Here is an 18,611-nt window from a genome sequence, read left to right as displayed (position 1 = left end):
GCGCGGGGCCGGCGCGGGCCCGGCTGAACGGCCGCTGCCCGGGGCCCGGCGGCCGCGGCTCGCAGCGCGGGGCCGGCGGAGGCGGCGCGCCGCCCGGATGAGCAGCGGCCCGAATGAGGAGCGGCCGCGGCGCCTACCGATGCCTCGCCGCCGAGCCCGCTGCCTGCGCCATGAACCCCGAGCTGGCGCTGGAACCGCTGGGCAGCCTGCATGAGCCCGAGCTGCTGGGCAGCCCCGGCCCGCACCACGGCGGCCGAGGCGGGGGAACGCTGCGGGTGCCGCCGCCCCAGGAGCTGCCCGGCGGCGGCGGCGGAGGCGGCGGAGGGGGGCGGGCGGCCATGGTGCCGGGCATGGCCCCGCTGCTGGACGGCGCCGAGTTCCGGCCCGAGCTGTCGGTGCCGCTACACCACGCTATGAGCGTGCCCTGCGAGCCCTCGCCGCCCGGCATGGGCATGAGCGGCACCTACACCACGCTGACGCCGCTGCAGCCGCTGCCGCCCATCTCCGCCGTGTCCGACAAGTTCCACCACCCGCACCCTCACCCGCACCACCACCACCACCACCACCACCAGCGCCTGGCAGGCAACGTCGGCGGCGGCTTTGCGCTGATGCGGGACGAGCGCGGGCTGCCCGCCGTCAACAACCTCTACGGGCCGTACAAGGAGGTGCCGGCCGTGGGGCAGAGCCTGTCCCCGCTGGGCGCGGGGCTGGCCCCCCTGCATGGCGCTCAGCAGGGCCTGCACGGCTACGGGCCGCCGCCGCCCCCGGGCCACGACAAGATGCTGGGGGCAGGCTTCGAGGCCGTGCCGCACCTGCCGCGAGGGCTGCCGGCGGCCCCGGCCCCGCTGCCGCACCTCAATGGGCAGCACCCCCCTGCCCCGCCGCCCCACGCGCTGCCCACTGCCCGCGACCGCCCGCCCGCCGCCGCCCCCGCGCAGCAGCTGGAGGAAATCAACACGAAGGAGGTGGCCCAGAGGATCACGGCAGAGCTGAAGCGCTACAGCATCCCCCAGGCCATCTTCGCCCAGCGGGTGCTGTGCCGCTCTCAGGGCACCCTCTCGGACTTGCTACGGAACCCTAAGCCTTGGAGTAAACTGAAATCCGGCAGGGAGACCTTCCGGAGGATGTGGAAGTGGCTGCAGGAGCCGGAGTTCCAGAGGATGTCAGCCTTAAGGCTCGCAGGTAGGCTCCGCTCCCCGGACCCCGCGGCGCTGCCCTGGCTCGGGGCGCTTCCTCGGAGCGTACGTGGGGCAGCCCCGCTCCCTCCCTCCCTCACCTCCCCCGCTGGGCGTTCCCGATGTCGTCTCTCGGTTCGGGCCGTGTCCCCGGGCCGGGAGACCGGCCGGCGGCTCCGGAGGCTGCCGTTCCCGTATTGTCCCGCAGCCGGGCGCGGAAGCTCCGCATTGTTCCGCGCTCGCCCCGCATTGTCCCGCGGCCGGGCGCCCCCTGGCGCGGGCTGCCCGCGCCGCAGCGCTCCATTGTTCTGCGGAGCCGGGGCAGCTGCGGGGAGGCTGCGGGGAGGCTCCGGGGAGGCTGCGGAGCTGTTTGTTGCCATAACTCCGCCGCTCTTTCATTTCTTTCGGTCCCGATGCGGGGCGACGAATCTTCGCCCGTTCGTGAGCGGCGGGTAATTGCGACGCGCGGCTCCGGACTTCCCCGAGCCCCGAATCCGCACTGCGAGGCCCCGGGCCGCCCCCCGCCGCCCTTCCGCAGGGCCTCGGCCGCCCCCCGCCGCAACACAGGGTGAACCCTTCGGCGCGGGGCCCGGAGCACGCGGCCGCGTCGCCTTCCCAAACAAACGCGTACGTGGAGGGAAATCGATGCAGATGATGTTTAGAAGATTAAAAGAGCATTCACGCTAGCAACATAAACGCGTGGACCCAGCGTTCATTGATCTGGAACCTGAGCCGGCTTGTTTCCAAGAACATTGCTGCAGCTCGACTTTCCCAGCACCCTGCTTGCCTTCGACCCCGTCTACCCCGTCCCGCCGTTCTGGGGCTGCCCCGGGCCCGACCCGGAGGGGTAACGCCGAGCACCAAGAGCCGTTGTGCTCGGGGAGCGGCGGAAGCCGGCGGGCATTGCCTGGCTCCTATCGGGCTACGAGGTTACCCCGCACCGCCGCCTCTGCGCTCCTTAGGGCTGGGGCTCGGGTTTTGAGCCTACGTAGGTTTAAGAAAGGCGGTAAAATACCCCTGAACCCGTTTTTGCTTCGAGCTGTGTCATCCAGATGCGGCCGTGCCCGTTTTGGTTCTGGTTCCGTTATCAACGCCGGGACTCCTGTACCGTCAGACTGCGTTTCCAATTGCTCTGGTTTGCTTTGAAACGCAGGCGCTGAAAAAAGCTGCTTGCTCTGCTCCTAGGTACTCCTAACACCGAGCCGCTCCCGGCTCCCGCTCCGTGCGGCCGAGGCGCGGGCAGTCAGCGGGAACAGCGGCTGCCCGGACAGCGGGAGCCGTCACGGCCTCGGATAGGAGAGGAGGAAGAACGGGAAAGACCTTTGTAAATTACCGGCCTCTTCGGGAAATCGATTTTTTATTACCACGTGTGAATATGCAGCCTCATTATCTCGGTGTTTCCTTTCCCTTCCCTTGCTTTCTGAAGCTCCTGAGAACAGGAGCGGAGGTAGAGTCGGCAACCCACCCACCCTGCGCTCTTCCCGTAAGTTTTTCTCAAAATGAACCCAAATGTTCCATCCTATGAGAGGAAGCCCCTCTCCCAGGGGAGCTGGACCAGGGCTATGATTATTTTTTAAAGGGCTCCAAAAGCCTGGAGAAGGGGTCAGCAGCAGCTGTGTCCGAGTCAGAGCAGAGCTGTGTGGTTTTCTTGAGGGGACGTTGGCACCAAGACCCTGCTCTGCAACCCAGGAAGCACCATGTGCCTTTACTGAGTCCCGGGAGGTGAAACAGGGAGAGCATTTCTGGGGACTGCCCTGAATTTGGGCAAATCCCTCTGCTGCGGCTGTGACTTCACTCCCCGTCCTTGCCCCAACATGCACCTGGCCCAGGGCTGCTGCCACCAGGGCTGCCGGAAAAAAAGGAGAAGCCTCTCCTGTCCCATACAGAGATGGTGAAACCTTTCATGTAAGTTCCATTGATCTGATCCCACCCCTACACAGAAGCCGCATCATGAAAGCCCCTCTGTAGGTTCACCCTCATGCCTGCTGTATGCTTGGTTACATGGTACTGCAGCCAAGGTAGCTGGCGGCTTCCACCCATGATCTGGGTGAGAACCAAGGTTGGGAAGTTTGAGGAGAAGAGGGCATGGGAACGATGTGTCCCACTTCCCTCACAGCCCCACAGTGTGCCTGTGGCCCCACGGAGGCCCCTTGGTCCCCAGCCTTCTCTCTGAAGTGCCTGCCACACGGAAACGTCCCTGTGAAATCTTTGTTTGCTCTGGCCTGGGTAGGGCAGTCTCTGCATTTCTGCCAGGATAAAAAATATCAATGATCACCAGGTGAGTCAATGCATTTATCAGCACAGGGGGTTCGAAGGGCAGAGTTCAACTGTGGTTCAGGTTAATTGGATGCGGAGCCACGTCCTCATGCTTGCGTTGCCTACAAAGTGCTCAACTGTGGCATATTATCACCAAATCCGTGGTAGGTAAATACAGGAAGAATGCGATTAAAATAACTCTCATGCCATATCCTTCTGCATGTTACCAGGCTCATGCAGGCTCTGAATGCTGGGTAAGAAGCCCCTGTTGGCCAGTTCTCACTGAACTCTGCTCATCGTGGTGCTGTCCCGATCAGCAGAGTGCTTTCCCCACTTGTTTACATCTACTTGCTGAATCACGTTATTGATGATTGCACAGTTTTGTACCGAAACACCATCGGTGATTAATTGGCTGGCCTTGCCGTGCTCACGTTCCCCTGGTTGCATGGTGGCCAGGCGGTTCTCGAACCTGTAGCAGCCGACTGGGATCCACGCGGTGAGGCGTGTCCCCGTGTCCCCCTGAGTGTCCCCGCGCATGCCTCCGTGTCCCCGTCTGTGTCCCCGTGTGCGCAGCGCCCGCAGCTCCCCGTCAGCACCACGGACAGCGGCAAGAGGGACGCGGGCCCGGGGTTCGCCGGCGCTGTCCGTGGTGCTGAAGGCGGGCGCGCTGCCCTCCGTTCTCCACGTGAATTTCCTTCTGAATCTTGAGACTATTTTCTGTAGCCTGTCGATATAGCTATAACTAAGACATAATAACGCCTGTATAAATTCTGTTAAGTATACATACCGCTGTTTCTTAGCATTGAACTAAACATACAGGTACGTAAAGATTATTTGGAAGGTGCTTAGTGACTTGAAATATTAGTAGTTTCTTCAGATATAGATTAATGGTTGTGTCTGAGCAATCTGTGCAGTAAATCGTGAAGCTGAGTGGTAAATCATATCTCTCAAGTACCAACTTTCTGAAATAACGTCCCGCCCTGTCTTTCTTGTACCTCATTATTTCCGCAGACGCTAAAGGTGTTCCTGCTCTGCAGACATTTGAATGCTCTTTTCGTTGAACAGGAAGTTTTTGTCAGCCTCTTGGTCAGCTGATAAAGAAAAATCTGACCACTTTCATCATTAAATACGTTTCTATCTCTTATTCACTCTACTTTTTTAGTAAGAAACATTTTTTTCTGTCAAGATGTGTTACTCTGAGATCTTCTAACCTCTGTTCTTCACTATTTTTTAAATTATTTTTTCAGCATGACTTCTTTTTTTTTTTTTTCCCTAATATTCTGTCTTTGTTGCCATTTGACCTGAAAAACAAACAAACAACAACAAAACAAAATATAATAAAAAACAACCCAACAACCTTCAAATATTTCTCTGCATTTTATATAACAATATAAAACAATATAAAATAATAATTTATTTGTGGCAAGGAGCTGTAAAGGAGAGAACATTTTTGGCCAAAGGGTATTTCCTAATAACTTCTCCTCATTTTTACCTTGTTCTTTGTAGCAGCATTTTGACTCAAACCTTGCACTTTTGCTTTTTCTGCATGGAATGTTCCTGCCATCCATCCATTGCAAGGGACTTTCTCATCCCTTGCAAAGCAATGTTTGGATTGGAACCCGAGCTCTGCAGGAGTGTGGAGTGTTAATCTGTCAGGGAAAGCAGGAAAAGGTCTTGTGATGCCACCAGTTTGCCCCATTCCTCAAGAATCATCAGTGATGGGGATTTTCTGGCTACCTAGGCAATCTCTCCCAGAGCTTACAGGTACAAAAATCCTTAATGACTAGCCTTAATCTCCCTTTTTGTCTTTTAAATCCTTTGCTTCTCATCTTATCCCCATTAGACAGAGCAAAAAAAGAAAAAAAAAAAAAAGAAAAATTACTCCCTTTCTTCTGATAGCAATCTGTTTGTATTTAAGACAGCTATCATGGCTCCCATCTTCTCTACAAAAAGCCCCACCATACTTTGGAGGTGAATATGCAAACAAAACATGATGTCTGATGGGATTGATAATACATCTTTTTTGTACCCGGTCCTATCAATCTTACAGACTTGCATAAAATGCTTTCTGATTTATAGAGGGCTTTTGTATGCAGAAATCACACAGGACTGACTAGTCTCACATGGGTTTGGTGATGAGATCAGCAGGACAACTCATTGATGGTAGATAGAAACTCGATAAAAAATAAGTTGGAGTGTTTTGGGGTAGTTTGCATTTGCTGAACTATAAACTCAAACTGCTCCATTGTGAGGAAGAGGGGATCAAACCACTGCTAAATGCTTCACAGAGGAATTATTAGACAAGCAAGAGAGGCTGGCAGTTTCCCAAAACGCAAATTGTCTCTGGGACCAAAATATCACTAAGTAAGCAGGGAACATATTTATGAGTAGCGGTGATTTTCCAGCAGATCTCATCTTGTAGTAATGGCCATTTAGAAACACGGGTCTGTGCCGAGGCATTAAGCTTTGGCAAGCAGCACACATCCAAAGAGGGAAAGGAGGAGCATGAGGAAGCTCCCTGGGAGCAATTCCCCTCCTCACCACGCAGCTCTGCTCTGTTTCTTTAGTGCCTACTTGCTTTTGTAACCAAAGACAGACCTGCTGCCCTCCCCATGCTGTTGTCACCCCATGGACTGCCTCCCTCTTCTGTCCTTTAAACCTCACATGACACTGGCACCATGCAGCCCTGTTGGTTTGGTGTGAGCTCCCAAAGCTTCCCCATTCCTCCTGTCACCTTAGTGCCAGGTTTTCCCTCCACCATGCCCAGACCTGCTGGTTGCTGTGTCTCCCATGTCCCTTGGCCCCATGCACAATGTTGCCTCGTGGCTCTGTGAGTCCAGGGCACAATGCTCCTGGGGAGCTGTGACTTAGTGAACCTCTGGGAAGGCAGACATGTGCCTGCCAGGCCTGCTCCTGCATTTTGTATTAAGCAGACATTTTCTGGAATGCAAGAATAACTCAGATAGTCAGGGCTGAGGGCAACTCACACCTTGCTTTCCCAGAGGTGTCTGTGGAGTTTTGCTCCTTTTCTTTTGGGTTCTTCATCACTGCACCATGTTGCACAGCCATTACTAGTAAGAACTTTTATTACCTGCTTTCAGTCATGAGCCAGAATTTCTGCAAACAGACTGGTTCAGAATCACAGAGCAAGAGCTCAGATCCACCCATTCCCTCACAATAGGACCCATAGGGTTCAAACAGTAGATGTGCATCATGCCACATACCTGAGTGGAAACTATCTGAAGTAATATGAAAGAAAGAATGAAGATGAGATAGTTCAACTCTCTTTAAGATTTCAGACCCACTCACTTCCCTATACTGCAGATTCCTGGTGTTTCCTGCACAAGGTGCTTTAGCACTTCTGTTTCATACTTGGGAAGATGCCCGAGTGCATCCTCACAGGTGAATGCTGCTGCACCAGGCAAGCCCTGGTTCCAGTGTTGTGCTCTAGCTAAAACAATGTATACACAAGTCCTCGCTGCAGAAAAGTGTTACAATTCGTTGGAAACTATTTGGGAATTCAAAAGAGAGCATCTTCAAAACAACAGGAGGCAGTGCTGGAAGGGAAGGACACGCTGAGTGTGCCTTGCTGCTAGAGCAACTGAGCAGTGCTGGGATCAACCCAATGGTGCCTCCTGCAGAGCCTGAGCATCGGTGGGGAGCAACCACCTCAGACCCCCCACCAGTGGGCTTCCAATCCTGTTCCATTTCTCCCAACCTCTTCTATTTTAACACTGCCCACCCGATGGCGAGAGCTCCAGTGACCACACAGCTGCACAAAGGGGGGGTTTCTATCCCTGCAGATAGCCCTGGACTTTGGCAACAGCAGATCAGTTTTTTTGGCAACATAGATGCCAGATTCAGGCAATTAAGTTATCGCAAGGTTCTGCTCCTCACTCCATGCCTCAGTTTCCCCATATATGTATATCCGTGTGTAATACTCTGCAGATTGCTTTGCTGCTAATTATAGAGTTCTTGGTGAAGCACAGTGGGAAAAGCAAGCACAGAATACTTGGTGTTTTATTTTTTTCCTTGTATCCTGCTCTGCATTTGGTGCTCTGAACACCACCAGTGTGTGTGGATGCAATGCAGCAGTGCTTGTCTTGTGTCTGCTTCATGTACTGGTAGGGGCATAAAGCACGGTGGAGGGGATCTACAGAAAAGCTGGAGAGGGACTTTTTATAAGGGCATGTAGTGAGAGGACAAGGGGACAAAGGACAAATGGCTTTAAACAGGAAGAGTGTAGATTTAGATCAGATATTAGGAAGAAATTCTTTACTGTGAGCACTGACACAGTGGAACAAGTTGCCCAGGGGGACTGTGTTTGCCTCCTCCCTGGAAACACTCAAGGCCAGGCTGGATGGGGCTTTGAGCAACCTGATCTGGTGGAAGGTGTCCCTACCTATAGCAGGGGGTTGAAACTAGATGATCTGAAAAGTCTCTTCCAGCCTAAATTATTCGATGATTCTGTGAGAAAAGGATGGGGCCTTTGGGGCTATCCTCCTGCACTTGGCCCTGGTGAGGCCACACCTTGAGTTCTGTCTTCAGATTTGGGCTCCTCACTGCAATAAAGATATTGAGGCCCTGGAGCGTCTCCAGTCTGGATTGTTCAGTCTGGAGAAGAGGGGGCTCAGGGGAGACCTCATCACTCTACAACTCCCTGAAGGGTTGTAGCAAGGTGGGAGTCAGCCTTTTCTCGGAGGTAACAGTGATAGGATGAGGGGTGATGACCTTAAGTTGCACCAGGGGAGGTTCAGGTTGGATATTACGAACAATTAAAAAGAGAAGAGCTGCACTGGTATAGGCTACCCAGGGAGATGGTGCAGTCACCATCCCTGGCAATGTTCTGGAACCGTGGAAATGTGGCACCTGGAGACATGGTCAGTGGGCATGGTGGGGATGGGCTGGGGTTGGACTTGTCTTAAAGGTCTTTTCCAATCTTAATGGTTCTGTGATTCCATGATTCTATGATTCTGTGATTCAAGCCCTTGCTCTGCCAGAGCCCATGGACCACACCAGGGGATGGCTTTTGTTCTATGGGTGTCCCATGGAATCCAGAGCTGGATGTCTTGGAATTTAGCATAATGCTTGTACTCCTGCTGGGAAGGCAGGAACCTGTGGGATCAGGGAAGATCTTAAAGGTTCTAGTGTTGAGATGAAGCCACAGCCTGGGCTGGGTCAGTGTCTCATGAGGCATGGGAGCGTGTAAATTCCTGGCTTGAGGGGGGCTCACAGTCATCTCTGAAGCAGCAGCCCACCAGAGGGTGAGTTGACTCCAAAGCAACCCATGAAGATTTATGTCCATAGAAGACTTGGAATCCCTGTGCCCCAGCACAGGCAGCCTGGGGCTGCTTGGCTGCAGCTCACAGCCACCTGCTGACACACGGTGCATTTAAAGTGTGCTGCATGCTTGCTGAGCTCCACTCATTCTTGCCCCAGAGTGCAATAAATTGGTCTATCCCATCTATTATTTATTATTCTGTATTAATGATGGAAGTATATTACAATAGTACTTAGAGGCCTTTGTCAGAGATCCCACGCTGAGACTGGTGTTGCAGTGTTGCACAGAGGAAACAGTCCCTGCCCCGTGGGATTTACCTAGCCCTATTTCAGCTATCCAGCAGATCTGAAGGAGGTTTGACACAAATAGTTTGAGACCTGCTATATGCCAGAAAGGAATATAGAAGAACAAATTCTCCAAATCCATCCGTTCTTTCTTCCCAAATAGCTGGAAAGTGCAAGTCTTAGATTAGGAAGGTGTTCATCCTGTGGCAGAGCTAAGAGAGAAGGATTAGGGTGAGAACCAGAAAAACAATCCCAGCAAGATGTGGAGGATGGCTGTGGAGCTGTTCTCAAGGCACTGCAGGAACCCCTGCATCTGTGCCAGATGAGCACCTTGCCCTTTCAGGAAGCTCTTTGGTGAGCAGAAAGCGGCTGCTGTCCTCTGGAAGAACAGGATTAACAATTTGTGTTGTGCTGCTCGTTTGTGTGCATCGCCTGGATGAGTGCCTTCAGAGGGTGCTCATGGAGATGAAAGAGATCAGGCAAGTTTAGCACGTGCGTGTGGCAGATGGGAAGGAGCAGATAAAGGAGTGCTGGCTGCACACTCTCACAATGTGATTATTTGCATCTTCATTCAAATTGTTTCTTGTTACATAATGATTTTGTACACAGTGGAGTACTTAACCTAATTTGTATTGATCTCAATTGCTTTCATTTGTGCATACTTAATTCAGAGAGGTAATCAAATTGATTTTTGAGGCCTAGTTTTTAAGAGATTGTAGTAACGCAGATACAGAAGGGGTTGCTTTAAGTGAATCATATTGAAAGAAAACATTTCAAACCTTTTGAAAACGTTTTGATGGTCATTTCATTGTGTTCAGCTTAACTAGCATAATTAAATTTCCTTCACATTGAATTCTCTCTGAAATCAAATTGAGAAACATTTTTTAGTTCCACCATACAGATAACTTGGTTTGGTTGACTTGGTGCTACACCCGTCTGAAACAGCATACGGGAGATCAATATCCATGGCTTGTCTTTGCAGGCAGTAGAGAGAAATGACTTGCTGTGGATTCAGAGAATATTGCTCTCTGCTTGGATCCTTCTTAACAGTTGATTATTGGTTTTGCAGCTCTTGTGTCACTGTTGCAGTTACAATGATGTTAAAACATCATAAAGATGGGGGATATCTGAGGGTGTGGGTTACCTTCAGAAACTGCAAGGAACCAGATTTAGAAGTATTGAAGATGAAGCGTGTCTCTTTTCAATGGTCATAGGCCATAAAATGCAGCCCTGAAAAAAATCTCAGATGCCTGCATTGTCCTCCAGCATCACACCTCCTTGCCTGCTTGGTTTATAGGATGAGAGGTAATTGCCCTAAGTGGTGCCAAAGGAGGGTCAGGCTGAATGTTAGGTGCAATTTCTTCTCCCAGGAGCAGTGCTGCAGTGGCACAGCTGCCCATGGAAATGGCGAGGTCACTGTCCCTGGGGGTGTTCCAGAACTATGGGGTTGTGGCACTTGGGGACAAGGTCGGTGGGATGAGTTGGGGATGGCCTTGGGGATCTTGGAGGTCTTTTCCAACCTTAATCGTTCTGTGACTCTAAAACCAGAGATCCCTGAGGACGTGGTCAGGTTTTCGTTGGGATTTTGTCTGGGGCAGGACTTGCAGTGCACATTCCATGGGACACAAAAACCCCTGGTATTTCCCTGCCCTGCTTCCCGTGTCCCCAGGAAGGCAAAGCCCCAGATTTGAAGCCCCAGGAGGATCCACCCCTTGCTGCCTACTCTCAGCCACAGCTCTCGGATGGAGGGGATGCACACATAAATCTCACTTTTCTGGCAGCTTTACTCAGCAGTGGTAATGGCACTGGAGAAGCCGCTGCCATTTGCTAGCAGTTGCTATATATTCATTTTTAATGACTGGAGTTAAATTTCACAATACTTCAGTCTTTATAAACTGAAGTTTTTAAAAAAATGCTTCTCAACTGCAGTGCTTCCAAGTATTTGCCAGGATTTATTGCTATTCGTAATGCACAGGCTGGCTGGGCTCCTCTCTTCTGAGGGCAAAAATGGAAAATAAGAGTTATTGTTGCAGAACATAGGAATATTTTTGCAGGGGAACTATCAGTAGAATCAGAGTAACAGTACTCAGGAAAAAAAATGAGCTTAATCCAGAAGCTGCGCTGCTCCCAAGGAGCACAAAATACAGTCAGAAATCAAAGTGAAAAATCCCTGCTTGTTTTCAAGCAGATGGGTTTGAGTGTTCTGCCTTCCTGCTATGGTCAGTTGGCATTTCTCTGCTTGTGTGGGTCTGCAGTCCCTCGCTCATGAGGCTGTTTGCACAGGGAACCGTCAGTGCCTTCTGGCGATGGCTTTGGCCTTTGCAGTGCTCAGAACTGGTGCTGTGGGCCTGGGGCTCCCAGGCAAGGCTGTGGGCAGGAGCATCACTATTGGGCCATAGCAAAACTAGAAGGAGACTATTGCTGAATTTTGCAATTTCCTCTATCAAGCATGATTGGTTGTCGTAGTGGATTTTTTTTCATTTGTATTTGCCTGAATGGTAAGTTATATCCCAGTTTCTGGGCCAATGGAGGTGTGGCAATAACCAGCAGTGATGCTCCTGTGAATCCATCTGCTGTGTGTAGCCGCGGAACAGCTATCAGAGTGCGAGCTGTGCCTGTGGGCTTTTGATGTGTGAGCCTCACAGCACCGTTCTGCTCTTCTACTGTGCAAATGACCTCTGAAAGCCAAGGGGTTACTGTGAAAAATCATGCAGCAAAGAATTCCAAACAGGCTATAGAAGTTCTTGCTGTTGGTTCTTCATCATCACAAACGTTTCTGCCTGTGAGCTCAGGTCCTGGGGTATTATTGTAAAAGGAGTGCCAGCCATTGGAACAAGCTTGTTGCTTCTCTGGCTAATAAGCAGAACATTCATCTTGTGTTACACATCAAGTGCAGAATGCATCTCCAAAGTAAATCCCAAGATCCACGTACTGTAAAGAAAAGAAAAATGAAGAAGCTTAAATACAAAATATGTAGCATAAAGTGTTCAGTTCAGAATTCAGGAGAGGAATTGAGCATCTCAGCAGAGAAACAGGACAGCCCAGCAGGCTGGAAGCAGAAGGACAGAGGTGGGTGACATTACCGCTGTGGCTGCTAACAAAGAGCTGTGGCTCACTGCTCTGCTCTCCTTATCTCGGGGACCTAGCAAAATATTCTGGCACATGCTTGATCTCAGGCTTGCAAACACCCTGATCAAAAGCCATTGAGATATCCTGTGTATTTAAAGTAGAACATATGAAAATTTGTCTTCAGGGAATCTTACTTAGCACTCAGACCTGTGGGACCTCATGCACATCCAGTTATCTCCTGGTGCTTCCCCTGGCTGCACACCCAGCACATTGCTCTGGGTGCTCAATTTTTGGGTTCCTAAGCAATGCCCCTCTATGTGAGTGCACCCACCTCTGTTCTGAAGCAGTGTTTTTTTAACACTCCCTTGGTTTCACTGCAGGGCAATACTTCACTGTTTGAGGATGGAGTGTCCCTCTGTGCAGTCCAGTGCAGCTGTGGGATCTCGTTGTGCCTCTGTTAATGCCTTTGGAATCAGGAGATTTTCCCCTAAGTAAAAATTACATAAGGCAGTAACGAGTCTGTTTCATAGCTCTTCTGATGTTCCCGTATAAAGCGTTGTTAGCCTCATGTGCACAAAAGGGATGAGTCTCCTTTTTTCACAGCTACGGCTTTCAATTATTGTTAATTGTCTATATTCTTCCATGGAATATATTCAGTATTAACTATAGTTAATAAATCAAGTTGCTCTTAGAATCAAAATGGCTACTTCCCTTCCTTCCATGATTAAAATGTTTCTCTTTCTGCAGGCAGGTTTCCTGGCTAATAACTTTATTTTATTAAAGTGCTCACTCCGTTTTTCTCTTCTGATAAATGCATGTCAAGGAAAAACATTTGCCTTCATGGTTCCTTTTCAAGAGCAAACTTAACAGTTCAAGGAAAGTATTTACGGAATGCATTGAAAAGCATATCTCTTTGCATTATTTATTATGAGATACCAATAACTGTAATATGCAGAGTATCTCTGGACATAAATTAGTGATGTTAGGATCCTCCTCGTGTCCTGGAACCGATTAGGGTCTGAAGCACAAGGGTGGGCACTAACCACCTCCCTGCACACGGAGCTCCAGACAAAGGCTTGGTGAAACGAGCATGGAGGCATGCAGCCGTCCCAGCTACAGGCTGCTTTTTCAGCTCAATAAAACATTATCTGTGTTATTTGGGAGCTCGGTGATACAGAGGAACAAAGGGGCAGGAGAAACAGAAGACATGGTGGGGATGGGTTGGGGATGGACTTGATGATCTTAGGAGGTCTTTTCCCACCTTAATGTGATTCTCTGTTTCTATGGTCAGCATAGCCTGTAAGCGTCCATTGCAGCCAGGCTCACTGCAGTGCCATGCCCAGGCACACGGCAATGGGTGCAGTCCTTACTTCAGCAAGTTGCAGACATTTTTGAAGTCTGAACATTACTCTTCTCATGTCACACATTGGAGCTGCAAATTTACTTAATGTGGCTGCTTTAAAGTCTGTCCACTTCCCAACTGATTCTCCTCATTGTGTCCCAGCACATTACCTAATCATGTCAACATATGGATTTTTTTTTATCTTGCTGCTTTGCGTAGACAGCCTTATCAGTCTATTTTTAAACCTGGATGTGCCGTGGCAGTGGTATTGGGTTCAGCACTTGATGTTCTCCCTGTGCTAATAAATACGGATCAGCTATTAATACCGATTTTTCTGAGACCCATTAGCATCATTTGGCACAGTGAGTGCCTGTCTGTCGGACAAGCGATGGTGTGGGTGCTCTGGCTGGCTGCAGCCTTTGTTCGGAGATAGGCATCCCAAGACAGGCATCTGAGAATGGGCACCCTGGAATGGGTACCCCAGGATGGGCACCTAGGGAAGGGGAACAAAGGAACGAGCAAGCCAGGGCAGCACGTGGGAATGGGCATCCCAAAATCACAGAATCACAGAATCACAGAATCACAAGGTTGGAAACGACCTGCAAGATCATCCAGTCCAACCACCCTCCCATTCCTATCAGTGCCACAAGCTACTAAACCATCTCTCGTAGCTCCTCATCCAGGCGCCTCTTGAACACTGCCAGGGATGGCGACTCCACCACCTCCCTGGGCAGCCATTCCAGTGCCTGACCACCCTCTGAGAGAAAAAGTTTCTCCTAATATCCAACCTAAACCTCCTCTGGTATAACTTCTTGCCATTTCCTCGGGTCCTACTATTTGCCTGGGAGAAGAGGCCAGACCCTTTTGCACCACAACCTCCCTTCAGGAAGTTGTAGAGTGCAATGAGGTCTCCCCTGAGCCTCCTCTTCTCCAGACTGAACAATTCCAGCTCCTTCAGCCTTTCCTCATAAGACTTGTGCTCCAGACCCCTCACCAGTTTCGTTGCCCTTCTCTGGACACGCTCAATGGGCCTCAATGTCTTTCTTGTAGTGAGGGGCCCAAAACTGAACACAGTACTCGAGGTGCGGCCTCACCAGTGCTGAGTACAGGGGGATGATCACCTCCCTGCTCCTGCTGGCCACACTATTTCTAATGCAGGCCAGGATGCCGTTGGCCCTCTTGGCCACTTGGGCACACTGTCGGCTCATGTTCAGCCGAGCATCAACCAACACCCCCAGGTCCCTTTCCTCTTCACAATCATCCAACCACTCATCCCCAAGCCTGTAACGCTGCCTGGGGTTGTTGTGGCCAAAGTTCAGAACCCGAAACTTGGCCTTGTTAAACCTCATCCCATTCATCTCAGCCCAGCGATCCAGCTTACCTAGATCCCTCTGCAGGGCCTCCCTGCCCTCAGGCAGATCGACACAGCCTCCCAACTTGGTGTCATCTGCAAACTTACTCAGGGTACACTCAATCCCTTCATCTAAGTCATCAATGAAGATATTAAACAGGATGGGCCCCAGTACCGACCCCTGGGGGACACCACTTGTAACAGGTCTCCAGCTGGACTTCACTCCATTGACCACCACCCGTTGAGCACGGCCCTCCAGCCAGTTCCTTATCCAACGGAGGGTAAAACTGTCCAAGCCATGGGCAGCCAGTTTCCGCAGAAGGATACTGTGTGAGACCAAAAATGGGGACCCTCGGATGGGCACCTCGGGACAAGCACCTCAGGGTTGCACAGCTGGGGACCACCAGAAGGAGACTGTGGACAGGGAGAGACAGGGAACAAGTGCATAGGGATGTGGGCAAGGCTGGGGCTGAAGCCTTAAGAAGGTGGGGAAACAGAACACGGTGTTACTAAGCAAGGTGTGACTGCATGTGGTCAGGTATGTAGTGCTGGTTTCAGCAATGCTTCCAAGCTCCGTGAAAAAATAATTGCTATTTAAGGCTCCACTGTTCAGCAGCAATGAAATAGGGTGCGTGATTGTACTGGCTGTGGTCCCACTGTGGCAGTGTGTGATGCCCAGGAGAGGGCAGGCCCCCCAGGAGTTGGGTGGTTCCTGCTCCTGCACGGACCTCAGGTTCTACCTTTGGCGTTATGCCTGTGGTCATTTTTTGTAAGCAGGCATTGAAATGTCAAAGCCAAGAAAGAACTGACAGTCCCAAAGTGTGGACAAAATATTCATTCCGAGTGCACTGACATCAGCTTCCAGTTGTACTCTCTGCATGTGGGTGTGTAGTAGCAATTACCCCAGCGGTATGCGTTGTGGAATGGTGGCTGTGCAGGTTCCTTAAGGAATAGCAGCTGGGAGTTGTTCCGTGCTGTGGCACAAGGGAAGTACTGCAGAGCTGATCCTTCCCTTTGTGTGGTGCAGGAGGGCTGCAAGGTGCGCTCGGCTCCCTCGGTGTGGGTCATGGCTGCTCTGGTGGGTGCACGCTGACCTTCTCTTTCTCTCTGTCTCTCACCTCTTCCTTCCCCAAGCATGCAAACGTAAAGAGCAGGAACCGAACAAAGAGAGAAACAACTCCCAGAAGAAATCCCGGCTGGTTTTCACTGACCTCCAGCGCCGAACGCTTTTTGCCATCTTCAAAGAGAACAAGCGCCCGTCCAAAGAAATGCAGATCACCATCTCCCAGCAGCTGGGCCTGGAGCTCACCACCGTCAGCAACTTCTTCATGAACGCCCGGCGGCGCAGCCTGGAGAAGTGGCAGGATGACCTGAGCACTGGGGGCTCCTCCTCAGCCCCCAGCACCTGTACCAAAGCATGACCGCGCAAGCCGCCAAGCGGCGCGAGCGCGGTGGGGCCCTTCACTGGTGACTTGAAAGCACAATCCTCCTGGATCGTCCTGGCCTGGCTGCAAGGAGAGGACACCGTACGGCTTTTAGTCAGTTGAGAAGGCGCAAGCGAAGAAGTAACCTCTTTTTCTGTAACACTACGCTCAGGACAGGCGAAGCAGGTCTGAAGGAAGAGCCGTTGGTGAGGCGAGTTCCGCGCCGGAACGGAGCACAAGGCTGACACCGAGATGCCAAGGAGGCCGAGAACCTGTTTTCGAATCTCAGGCATGGTTTTGTTGAGTGTTCTAGGGGAACAAAAGATCAACTCTATGTTTTTCTTTCTTTCTTTTTTTTTTTAAATTTATTTTTTATTTCTTTTGTTCAATCAGTGAGTATAGCTTGATCTTGGACCAGAAAAAATCAGTTCACTTGAGCTCAAAGTGTCAAGCACAAAGACAATAGCTATAGAAATAGGTATGATTCTGGACTCACTACAGCTGTTATTTTGAGAGGCATTCTAATTTACGAAGTTGATAGTGAAAAAGTACATGACTACACAAGTCTCAAGCACAGTTTGCAGTTTGTCACAAATTCTGTGTTTGTACATGACGCAGATGCACACTCAGGAGGTCAATTTAACTGCTACACTACATGCAAACACAAATTTTTGAAAGATCTAGGTTTTTTTAGGTCATTAAGAAGTCCTTTTCAGTTACCAGGGATCTATTTTCTCCTCTGTAGTCTCACCGTTACTGAAACATATTTAGCGCTTGACTTTTTTTGTTCTTTTTTCTTTCTTTTTCTTTCTTTTTTTTTTTTTTTTCAAAATCCTTATTGGAATTTTATGGTACTTTCAAGCAGGAAAAAAAAAAAAAAGCAAACCCACAAACAAGCCCTTCAGATGTCATTGACCATTTTAGATGTGCCACGTCCAACTTAAAAATACCATCAAAACCCATCACACTTTAATCTTTTTGTCCACCATTTCATCAAACCTGACGAGAATGCAGCACACCAAAGAGACAGGATTTCTGCAAGCCAAAGATATTTGTAACTCGCCTTTTTCTTTTTGCCATCGTTAGCGTGGTTGTTGTTTTTGAGATCAGAAAGCCTCACAAACACCGAACAGTTTGTAAATCTCTCACGGTCATTTGCTGCACCAGAAAGCAAACGCTGACCAAAACATGTGCGCAAAGTCCCGAGCGGCGCGGCCACTCCGTGTGCGTCCTTACCAGTGAATGGCCCCTGTGAAAGCAAGCCAAACGCTGTAATGCTTCGTTAGAGACACTTGAGACTTTTTTTATGTACTACTTAATCGAAACCAAAGAAACGTTTTCTGCACCTACTTCTTCTGCAACAAACTGTTCCATTTAATGAATAAAAGGAGAAAAAAAAAAAAAAAAAAAAAAAAAAAAAAGCCAAACCCAAACCAACCAAGGAAGCACGTCAGGAAGCAAACAAGTGACACACTGTGTTTTGACAGACATGTGGGACATTTTAGGAAGCAGATTTCGAAGAAAGGGTTGACAAGAACAAAAACAAAGTAAAGCCGGTATGATTGCTGCTTCATTTGACAACTCAGTCATCTTAAAGTTGAAGATTGTCTTTAATTTGTGCCTATGCAGTTTTTTTTCAAAAGAACAAGGAACAGGGCAACCAAAACCTCAACAGCTACAATACCAAAGATGAGGATTCTCACAACTGTTATTTCAGTTCATTATCTCTTCTTGCACGACTAAGATGTGTATAGCACCATTGATCTGTGGAAAGGTAATCAATTCTGTTTCTTTGAGCAACAAAATGGGTGAGTTCATTTATGTTTTTCCTGTGTCTACCCCACGTGGAATCTCTCTGGGAGTTGCACGGACTCCAAGTGTAAGATGTTGGGATACTAAACTGGGATGTATGAACAATGTTTTGGTTGGATATTGCTTGTTCTATCAGGTCTCTTGTATGTTTAGATCTTCTGTGTGTGAAACCAGTTGAATAGCCTATGCCTCCTTTCTCATACCCAGGGATAAAACTTGCAATGTATGTACCAAATTATTTACTTCTAAGAACTGAGCACTGTTACAGCCCAGCTCATTATGATCAGAATCTACTCTGATTTGTAATTGAGGTTTCAGCAGTTCACATGGCAATTTGGTGATTTGTCCAGATGTGTTCTGTTCCTTGGTCAAAGTCACAGTGATCCGAATCATGACATGCAGACCCAGATCCAAATTTGGATGCAGAGCGATGGCCCATGTGTCATTCTGCTCCATCCCAACATTTAAATGAAACCTTCTTTCTAACTTCTGTGGAAAACTACAACAATTTATATTGAAATAAAATAAAATAAAAAAATTTAAAAGCCTTGTCTGCCCAGGACAGGAGGGTTTTCTGAAAAGTAAATTCAGGATCTTCACAGCAACCAAGCTGACAA

At 49.7% G+C, this 18,611-nt stretch overlaps 1 protein-coding gene across 1 annotated transcript; it reads left to right on the top strand.

The window, feature by feature from the left end:
• Positions 1 to 113: 113 nt before the first annotated feature.
• Positions 114 to 16,948, top strand: LOC122192393 (one cut domain family member 2-like). The gene is made up of 2 exons (XM_042892931.1): positions 114 to 1,182; positions 15,893 to 16,948. Exons 1-2 carry the CDS (start codon positions 114 to 116, stop codon positions 16,177 to 16,179), a joined length of 1,356 nt encoding a protein of 451 aa, XP_042748865.1. The 3' UTR covers positions 16,180 to 16,948.
• Positions 16,949 to 18,611: the final 1,663 nt, after the last annotated feature.

The sequence above is a fragment of the Lagopus leucura genome, unplaced genomic scaffold (genome assembly GCF_019238085.1).
Source record: "Lagopus leucura isolate 7727_CA_CO unplaced genomic scaffold, USGS_WTPT01 27-2_obj-0_obj, whole genome shotgun sequence".
Lineage (NCBI taxonomy): Eukaryota > Metazoa > Chordata > Aves > Galliformes > Phasianidae > Lagopus > Lagopus leucura.
This window is presented reverse-complemented; position numbering and strand designations above follow the sequence as displayed.

Excerpts from the sequence above, each read along its gene's own strand:
- LOC122192393 (XM_042892931.1), top strand. The coding sequence starts at position 114 with ATGAGGAGCGGCCGCGGCGCCTACCGATGCCTCGCCGCCGAGCCCGCT. Across the intron at positions 1,183-15,892 it reads GTCAGCCTTAAGGCTCGCAG|CATGCAAACGTAAAGAGCAG; the intron begins GTAGGCTCCGCT and ends TCCTTCCCCAAG.